General features: G+C 36.4%; 1 protein-coding gene across 1 annotated transcript; it reads left to right on the forward strand.

Annotated features, from left to right (window-relative positions):
- Positions 1-1,647: 1,647 nt before the first annotated feature.
- Positions 1,648-10,836, forward strand: LOC128728378 (double-stranded RNA-specific editase Adar). The gene is given in 10 exon segments (XM_053822000.1): positions 1,648-1,834; positions 4,308-4,486; positions 4,895-5,585; positions 5,877-6,299; positions 6,804-6,914; positions 8,531-8,987; positions 9,053-9,383; positions 9,522-9,679; positions 9,782-10,033; positions 10,239-10,836. Coding segments are annotated over 10 exon segments (3,387 nt in total).
- Positions 10,837-11,068: the final 232 nt, after the last annotated feature.

Consider the following 11,068-nt stretch of genomic DNA (forward strand, 5'->3'; position numbering starts at 1 on the left):
TTTACGCACACTATGTAAATCTTATGTCATTTTTGTAACATATAGATGGGTGCTAAAATTATTTGTTTCATAAACTTTGCATACACGCGTCTGACTGTGTATGCGGAATAATAATTAAAATTTGTGTTTTACATTAAATGTTTTGTATCAACAATTCGCTAGCAAGTAATCTGTACAAACGATTAGCGAAAGTAGATAGGAAGATACGAAATAAAGTGTTCTCCAGTGAAAATATATAGCCATATTCATAGCATGGTTAGGAGCTTTACTCAATGTGTGTATCCAAGTGTGAGAAAATGCTTCTCGAGTGTAGTGTTCTGGTAGAAAAATCTTTTTCCAATATTTTTATGCTTTGGTGCAATAGCTAGTGCGTGATAAGAATATCGTGAAACCTAGTAAAATGTCGACGAATGCAGATTGAATGAGCCAATGAAGATTACTCAAATTATATTTTTTTAGGAAGAACAAAATTACGCATTGATGAATGAAAAGTATGTACTGGATAGATTTGAACTTAAAATTCATCCAAGCTTGTATAAGTTGTAAAAAATATATTTTCTCTTACAAAATAATTTGATTACTATAAAAAAAGAATGGGTAATAGCCTTTCATGGCCTTGTTTTGACTGGGTTAGCATTGCCGCATAAAAAAACATAAGAAAAATGGAGTGCTAGTTATGACAAATCAGCTCCTCATTTTCAGAATAAGAATATTTAATATTTATAACTATAAGTTGTAATCTCAAAATAATATTTTAGATATATACATGTTGGATTCTAACGTAAAATGCGATTGTAATGCATTGCATTGAATAAATTATATATAACTAATAAATTATATGTTTGTGCAAAATTGTATTGTGGCAAACCAACAAAGATACAGGACAAGAGAAAGAAGGACAAAAAAGGAGCATTAAATAGTGCTGGTCGCGATGGTTAAAAAATATAATAAGTGAAAAAGTGGCTTTGTGAAAAATGATTTTATAAATGATTGGGGTTTCACTTCGATGATAGTGTGGTTTTTAGTGTAGTGTTTTTCTTCTTCTTAGCTCTTGGAAAGTGACTGCATGCGCTTATTGTATAACCGAAGCATAACTGCCTACTACCAGTTCTATACTGTTTCTGCTATTACTAAAACGTCCTTTGACGTCATAGTAGCGGAGATCAGGATGCTGGCGTGGGGTCGCAGGAGCTAAATAATGCTCTTCTTACTCGTCCACCACCCAAACAACGTAATATATGTTTCAAACAACGAAGTAAAACTTTGTTATTAACGACACTTGTACTTCGTTTTATATCCATATTTGATTGTGTTCTCGTTTACTACTTTTTAAAACGGTTTCCTCCCCAACGACGAGTCATAACACTAATAGCTAACATATACACCCAAACATAATTGATGCGTATAAATACTGAAGAGCGCGTGCGCTCACTTCCCATACTCCAGACAAGTGAAATAGAAGAAGAAATATAGCTTTTTCCGAAAGCGGCGCATTCTTTAATGAAAAGTGTACCTTTTGTGCAATTCAAAAGATTTTGTTTTAGCGCTAGCAGCACAGTGTATAACAGCAGTGTTTGTTTGTGCTGGGCAGTCTTGCATAAGTCATCAACTAAAAATTCAACCAATCGCACCTAAACCTTCGAAAATATGAATACCAGTGCAACTACCAATATCAACAATAAAATCAACATAAGCAACAACAATGCTATCAACGATAAAAACAACACCAACTGCCCATCATCTGGTGGTGGTGGAGGTGGCGGCATGCTGAGTACTTGTCCAAGACGTGGAACAAAACATAAAAGTTTGACAGGTAATCATGCAGTGATTTAGAGTTCACTTAATTTTGCAGCTTTCATATATGAGTGTGGATGTTAAATTAATTTACAGAACATGGCATGTAAACAGTTTTGAGAAATGCTTGTTATCCTTATAAAAAGCCATGGTCTTATTGTCTATTATCCTTGAACTTATTTTCGGAGTTAGTCTAAATTAACCTGATAACAACCTGGTTTGTTAAAGATGCAACGAAGTTTTGATCCTATATCTTTATCAGAAAAATGTTTCGCCCGAGAGATTCTGCTTACTAATTTAAATGATTGTTGAATAAACATTCCATCCAACATCGAACAAAAAAGATGTTCTCGAATATTTTAAAATAGGAAAATCTCTTCGCCGATTTACCATGTCAAGAGTAATAATGGTCGCTACAACAACATGAAACTTTATTATTTTATTTAACAGTTGCGGTAGCGATAACACCAAAACCTTTGTTGGTGTTGTTGCGCGTCGCATTCTCGTCTAGTCCTGTCAGGAGAAGTAAAATGTTGTGCTATTATTTAAACAAATCAGGTCACCACCAGGCTATTGGAATGGCAGTCAAGTTGTTTCATCGCCACATCGCCACAAAAATACGATTTCATGGTTGGCTAGTATCAATATTATGGATAACCTATTTCACTACTTGAATATGAATTCTGTATCGCTATTATTACACTTTCACCAAGAACCACTTTTATTTATCAATATCATAATACTTTTCCAATCTGTAAAAAATATACATAAATATATTTTTCTTTATTTTCATGTATCTTGTATCATGGATTGTAGGGAGCCCTCCAGGTAAGCATCAAAATTCATTATTGTATAGTGTTTATGCATGAATCATTTGATAGATATTTGGTTACCAATATTTCAATGGGATCCAAATGGAATGCTTGTCCTGTGTATGCCGCGAGCCTTAGCAGGGAGGATAAAACAGTGCAGGAATTTTTGAATGTTTGATCGACAAATTTAAAATTTTGGATATTAACGTAGTCTGCAAGAAAAGTGGTTTAGTTTGCAAGTGGGTGGAGGATGTTTGAATTTTGGGTGGAGGGAGAAAGGGGAAGGGATTTAGTGTTTTCGAAATAAAACTGCAAATAAGATTAAAATTAGGAAAATAAGGTAATATGCAATAGGTAAAATATAAGGTGACAGGGGATGGAAGTTAAATGAAAGATGAAAATTGTTGATATTCCATATAAGGATTATATACACCTTTAAGGTTATATACAAAATTTAACATATTAAAAAAAATCGGAACAAAATTAACGAGAGTATGTGAAATTTAGATTTGTGGCATCATTACTGTTGGAGTTTTTATAGTTCATAATTGTTATTTTGTCAAACATTTAAATTATTTCCAATATTGCTAACAAATATAGTCACTGTTATGATTTTTAATAAAAATTTTTGATTTTAGCAAAAAATAAAAAAAATTTATTTTTTAAATATTTCAAAATGTTTGTAACAAATAATTAAAATGATCAATATTTAACTGATTGTAATCCCGTCCTTGTCCTTGGTGTCCATCTTACCCTGTATATTCCATTTTTGTTAGATTTGTTAGGTGAACTTTCTCCCCCACGCGTTTTTCCTCAGTTTTTTCTCATCTTATACGTTTTCTTGCTTTTTTGTTTGAATGTATACTTAGCAAATTCGCTTTCTGCTAAAAGTGAGCTTTTGCTTTCAACCATCCAATAAATTTTCTCGCATTTTCCTGAAATTTTACTGGGCAACGGATTTTACTCCTTTACGTTTGTTACAACTTTTTCGCACATTTAAAATCTTCTAATTTTTTTCTTCTAAATCGCACATTTAAAATCTGTTAGTTTCTCGCTTTGGTGTGAAATTTTGCCAGCGATTTTCCATGCAACACCTCCTCTTTCCACCATTAACATCTATTTTTACCCCGGGATGGAAATTCTTTTTTCCTTCAACTTTTCTTTGCCCTGTAAATTTTCTCATGTCCACGTGAAATTTTAGTGGATGAGCTTTTATCCTTCTCGAGTTACTTTCCCTCTTGAAATTATACTAAATGAGCTTTTCCAACAGCCTCTACGTTCAACTACTCTTTAAATGTTCTCGCTTTCGCGAATAATTTAACTTGGTTAGCTGTTTCTATTCCTCGTGCTTTTCCTACTACGTTTCCTCCCCCGATACATATATCGCATTCTCCGGAATTTTAACATTGTAAGCTTTTTCCTTCAGCGTTTTTCTCAATCTCCAACCTCATAAATTTTCTCACGTTTGTAAGAAACTTTAATGGGAGTTTTTTTCTCCTCGTGATATGCCTACCATTACTTCCACTCAGCAAATAAGCATGGGCATGCGTTTTGTCTAACACGTGCTTGGTTAACCCACTTTCATTCACATATCGAATTTGCTTGGCGGGTTTTTTTATCGGTTTTTGCAACTTCTATCCAAATGTTTCATAATATCTTTATCACTAAAATGGCGTAACATTTAACTTGTTTTATCGGTAGTCGTTAGAAAACGACGTAAATTACAGCATTCTTCAAAAAGCGGAGAATCCAGACTGGAGCAAGTACCACAAACGAAAAATACAGTTGCCGTACTGAATGAATTGAAGCGAAATCTTGTATATAAAGTTGAATCACAAACCGGTCCTGTACATGCACCGTTATTCACAATATCGGTAGTGGTAAGCATAAAAACAACAAAAATAAAACAAAGTATATTGTTATGTTTTTATTTATATGAATGCACATAATTCTTATCAAACTTTTTTTACCTGATTTAACGCTTGATTGTTGATTGTACATTTTGTCTTTTAACATGTCTAAACTCATCAATAAATGTTTACTAAACGTGTGCTTCTCTCATCTGTTTTGAATATCATCCGTATATGTTCATAAGAATATTATCATACTCTAATTTGAAGATAAGGATAAATTCCAATCAACACGAGCATGGGAGACATTTGAATGACATGTTACGTATTGTAGTGTAAATGAATTATATATTTTAAAAGATTATTCTAAATATTTTTAAATAGATTTATTCAAATTTTAAATATTGATATTTTTTATTCGTTTTTTTCTTGATGCAGGTTGATGGGCAAAAGTTTATTGGAACTGGGCCGAGTAAAAAACTAGCTCGTGTCGCAGCGGCTGCTTCTGCTTTACGAAGCTTCATTCAGTTCAAAGATGGGGCAACGCTTACACCTATTGAGCCATTACAAAATGTCGATTTTACTAGTGATGATCCGATGATTGAGAACACTATATTTCCTCTTTCGGATGCCGTGCCAGGGATACAAGAGAAGATAATATCTTCGAGTGGAAAGCCTCTGCCTGATAATGTCACTGTCAATTCAAACAACAACAATTCTTTACACAATAATAACAAAAGTTCATATAATAGTAGCAACAATAGCAGTTGCAGTAAGAGCAATAGCAGCAAACAAATTACCACCACAACCAACAACAACCGGCTATGTGACTTTGCCGGTAACACCGTACCACATTCAATCAGCAACAACAGCAACAATGTCATAGTTTCAAATAATGGTAACAACAATCGGAAGCATAGAAAGGAGGCTGGCATGTTGTCTGCTAGTGTGCATTCTGCTATTACCGACATTGAGCGGCTGACGACGACGATGACGACGATGACAACGACGACGATGACAACGACGACGACGACGATGGAGAAACAAACTGCAATTGCTGTCAACAACATTAATCAAAGCAGTGTTCACAGAACAGCCACAGCAGCGGCATCCAGTATAGTAACAAATAGTAATTTCAAAATATATTTTTTAATTGAATATCCTCTTCCAAATTTGATTCCCCTCATTCATAGGCTAACGCTCCCCTATCTGGTTTTGTTGATTCTCATTCACTATCAAATGCAAATATATGGTAGTTGCATTTGTGTAAATTCATGTTTGGTTTGACACTTTCTTATCTTTATTGTCCTTGTTCCCCCGATCAGCTCCCTCTTCCAAGCTCCCGCCCACTGTTACCGTGATCATCCATACAAAATCTCTAATATTTGTTTGTTCATCGGTATGCTGTATCGTCCTTCAGTTGGAGCTACTGGAACCACTTGCAACGACAGTTACGAACAGTATATCAGCGTTAGTACTGGCCACAGTGTCACCACTGTCACTGCAGCTTCCACCGGTACCGCGTTAAAAAATTGCACAGTTGCCAATATTATTCCCGTAGACACTGCTCCAATCATTCCCAAAAACAAAACCATACAAAATACTACACTTAAAGCAAAACAGCAACAAATCACTCAGAACAATCCCAACACAAACACTGCTACTGCGATTGTGATGGTACCGTTGACGGTGCCAACGAGTGAACAAATTCCAGCATTCTTAAGCACACCAAGTGTACAAACATGCCGTGCTCAGAAAAGCAAAAATAGTCCTCCAAATGAGATTACTACATTTCCCGCCAAAAAGCCATCCAAGTTAAAGACGAGCTCTAGGGCGGTCACAAGTATTACCCCAAGTGCAACGGAAGAATTTAATCGATTTGTTAACTATATACAATGTGACTCGTTTGCGTTAAAACATTCCAAGAAGCATCCATGCCATGGCAGCTACTTTAACAAGTTTGCTAGTTTTGACACACCCATTAATTCATACGTTTCCTTAGTACGTGACGATTTAAGTAACGTAACGTCTAGTGATTTTACTTCTGGGAAGGCGTCATTTTCCAAAAGTGCCATTATGGGCAAGAGTCTTAAGAGTGCGTGCGATCCGGATACTGTACCGGAGTATCATCCTTCAATCCATAACGCTACCCATAACGCTCCTGCTACCGCGATTGTGATTGTAACATCCCCTACGTCTGTCATAACTTCCAGCAATACTACGCGAAGCGAAAGCGAAAGCGACCATAGTACATATATACAAGAGAATTCCAACCGTAACACAGTTAACAGTTATACCTTTCACCGCCCTACCACGATCAACAATCATCTTCCTTCCACTTTATTAGATCCTTATGCACAAAACGGTCATCGGCAAGTGGTTGAAAAAATTCAGCAAAGCTTAAACTTATTTAAAAATACGAATGAAAAGGCTGTAGCATGGAAGAAACGTTTTGAAAGCAAGTATAAAATTGAATTCTCCGTTTATTATTATTTCCGTTTTATAATTTTCTTTTGTGTGTAACTCATTCTTTAATTCCATTGCTTGCTTTATAAAAGTATTTTTTATTTGCATAATTAAATAGGGCTCCTGGTTAGTTTCATGTCACAAACAATGTGTTAGATCCTAAAATGTATCATCATAATTTACATCATAAAAAAATATACAACTCTTCTATACTCGAAGACGAAAATTTCGGCTTAGCCCAGTACCTTGCTACAGATACAACACTTTTTACAACATTTATACAATGCATCACTGTGTGCCTGTACCTACATACACTAGTCTATGTCAAATTAACCAGCAGCAGTAGTGTCTCTTTCAATAATCGGTTCATCATTGAAATATTTTCCTATTTATTATACGACGTTAGACGTTAACGTTGAAAATGAAAAGCGAATTATTAAATATATTAAACCAAATGAATCGATGCATAATTTTTGTTACTGTTGTTCTTAAGCACATATTCAAATTGTTTACACTATATTTAATCCGTACCATCAATATGATTGGTTTTAGCAATATTAATCCTTAAAATCCTTAATTTTAAGTAAAATCCTTAATTTTACTATTTTATTTAACATAAGGCATTCATATTTTCCTTTAATTTTCCTCTAACACTTTCTCAGTTTTTTCTTTTTCCTTTTTTGACAAGAGGTCGCTGTTCTTTAACTAAACTTACATGTTGAGATATCACTACTCAGACGGTGCATTCATACCTTAACTGAACTTAACAAAAAGTTTTTTGAGCAACTAGTTTATTTTGAAGAATTTGCTTTTTATATTTATGTTGAGGGAGTATTGTCATGTTATGCTTTTTTGGAGTTTCAGTATATTTAATTTGAAACTAGCATGGTAACATGGAACCATGCAGACAGTTTTGAGCATTGTTTAAGCGATGTTCAAGAATCGGTTATGTCGTCGAATTGTATTTTGAACACAACAAACTATACGTTATTTTACCTCCTATCTCCTCCCACTCCGGATATAACACAAAATATGTTTTATGCTGTTGATCGTAGCCACCACATTTGTGGGGGTTGTTGTTAATATACCAACCGTAACCGCCGTCGTTCGTCGTCGACTATTATGTTTAACTAACCAACCAGGAAATTTAGTTCGTATTTATGCTAATATTGTGTCCCAATACTTCCTTCTTCATACTTACCGCGGATAGTGAAATATTGCCAGTACTATTGCCTACGTTGTTATCTCCATTGTTCTATTCTGTCACAAACTATTGTACAATCACTGTTATCATTTTCGTTACTGCAACGATAGATTCCTTTCCAAGCGCGGTATATTTTTCCTTCAATTGTTTTATCTTATTTGTTACATATATGTGTCGAATGTATGTGTGTGCGTGTGTTTATGCTCTCTGATCCTTCGATTCTGAAATTTCACATAATATGTTCTCTTGTTCTCTCGTTTTCGCTTGTCTCTGCGTGTGTCTGCGTGTGTGTATGTGCCACCCATTTGTTGTCATTTGTGATATGTTATACACACTGCGCGCGGTGATGCGTCCGTGTGTCTGTATTGTTCCGGTCTATCTGTGCATGTGCGGATGCTGAATAGAGCTGAAAATTTCATCCGGCAATGCGCTACGTAACAGTAGTGGGAATGTTGTTTCATCAGGCCACCATCACCCGAAACCTCAACCGGAGAAAGGACCAGTTATGCTTTTGCATGAGCTCTTTACCGATGCACATTTCGAGTGTGTTTCATCCGATGGGCTTCAGCATTCGAAATTTACCGTCGTCGTTACAGTCAACGATAACCAGCGCTTTGAAGGCACTGGACCGTCTAAGAAAATGGCAAAAAATGCCGCCGCCAAGGCTGCGTTGGCATCGATATGCAACATTTCGTTCAGCCCACTGCAGCAGTCCAAGTTTGGGTTGATAAGCGCCTCCGGTGCCAGCAACGGATCTGTCCTGGGTGGTCCTAACAGCGTTCAACAATTGAATGGGGACACGAGTTTCACACAGAACAAAAATTTCGAGCTACCACAAACGTTTGCGGATGCGGTTGGGAAGTACGTTGAAAAAGAAGTAGCCCCTTAACAAACGTTTCATTGTCATCTGTTCTAATCCTTTATAGATTGGTAATCGACAAGTTCAACGAGGTGATGAAAGGAAGCGATGTGTACAGCCGGCGTAAGGTACTGGCAGGATTCGTAATGACCTATGGATATGACGTTAAAACAGCCCGTGTCATTTCGTTGGCCACCGGCACCAAATGTGTTAGCGGAGAACACATGAGCGTTACGGGATCCGTTATCAATGATTCGCATGCTGAAATTATAGCTCGAAGGGGTTTAATGGATTTTTTCTATAGTCAGCTGGATTTACTTTGCGTAAAATCGACGTCGACATCGTCACCGCAAACCGACGCAGGTCCTGGTTTGACGACATCAGAGGAAATGGGGATGGTATCTCAGACAGGCTCTCTTAATGGATCGAACGGAACGTTGGCCGACTCGTCTTGTACGACTTCGCAGTTTGATTCTCGGCATGACGACATTGAACCTGCTAAGAAAGATCAGCACACCCGCCACTCGGAACAGCAGGACTTAATTTTTAACAAACCCAGTGACGGTTTAAATCTTTACACTTTGAAAGAGGGTATTTATTTCCATTTATACATTAATACAGCCCCATGCGGTGATGCACGAGTATTCAGTCCGCATGAAAATGACAGCATGGATGTGGATAAACATCCCAACCGGTAGGTGATAGCATCAGCGGTGAAAGTTTTCCAACATTTGGACTTCACTATATTGTTCACTTCTTTTTTCTGAATCCTCTCTTTCCCTCCCTGATCCTTTAGAAAAGCACGTGGTCAACTACGTACAAAAGTGGAATCGGGTGAAGGAACAATTCCTGTGAAGAGCAGTGATGGCATTCAAACATGGGACGGTGTTTTACAAGGCCAACGTCTGTTAACCATGTCCTGCTCAGACAAAATTTCGCGTTGGAATGTATTGGGTTTGCAAGGGTCACTGTTAGCTTCCATTATTGAACCGATTTATCTACATTCGATTGTACTTGGTAGTTTGCTGCACCCGGCACACATGTATCGGTAAGTTGTCGCGAAGGAAAATGACTCATTTGCATTGAAAGTTGCATGTCTTATATATATATATATATATATATATATATATATATATATATATATATATATATATATATATATATATATATATATATATATATATATATATATATATATATAATCGACCGTGATAATGTTGTCTTATGTTTGTTTGTTTTTTTTCGAAATTTAGAGCAATATGTGGAAGAATAGAATGTGCCATACAAGGACTTCCTCCACCATATCGTTTAAATAAGCCAAAACTTGCGTTAATGACGTCAGCAGAATCACGCAATCAAACGAAACCCCCAAATTTTAGTATTAATTGGATAACGAATGGCACTGAGGTAGAGATTGTAAATTCGTTTACCGGCAAACTAATCAATAATAATACGAACACGAACAAAATGTCACGATTGTCGAAGCAATCGTTTTATCAACGCTACTCTACGATTGTAGCCCGACTGCCATGTATGCCGTTCCGCGAAGTAAAACCTACATATTTTGAAACTAAAATGTCCGTAGTGGAATATCAGCAAGCGAAGCGCGAATTGTTCGCAGCGTTCAGCAAAGAGGACCTTGGTGAGTGGTTGAAGAAACCAATCGAGCAAGATCAATTTACTTTGATTGCGTCCACCACCACCATCACCATCAGCAAGGACAGTGAATCGTCGCATGTTGCGCAACAGCAATCCCCCCAGCAAGCAGTGCCAATGCCACCCGAATTAATTTCCGTAGTAAGCAACGCTTGCCACCATTCCAACAGCAGTGGGGGGAATGGCTCCAAATGACAACACGTCAAATTTTCCAACAAACGCAATTATGCTTCATTAGGCTGCTATATTGATAATTTTAACAATACTTCCGTAGAACGTAATAACAGTTGCTGCAGTTCTTCTGGTAGTTAGTTGAAGCGACCTTAAAAAATGATAATATGAAATAATAGGTCTTTGTTTGGAATTCGTAATGTGAATTACTCCAATTTATATATATATATATATATATATATATATATATATATAT

The sequence above is a fragment of the Anopheles nili genome, chromosome X (genome assembly GCF_943737925.1).
Source record: "Anopheles nili chromosome X, idAnoNiliSN_F5_01, whole genome shotgun sequence".
NCBI classification, from domain to species: Eukaryota; Metazoa; Arthropoda; class Insecta; order Diptera; family Culicidae; genus Anopheles; species Anopheles nili.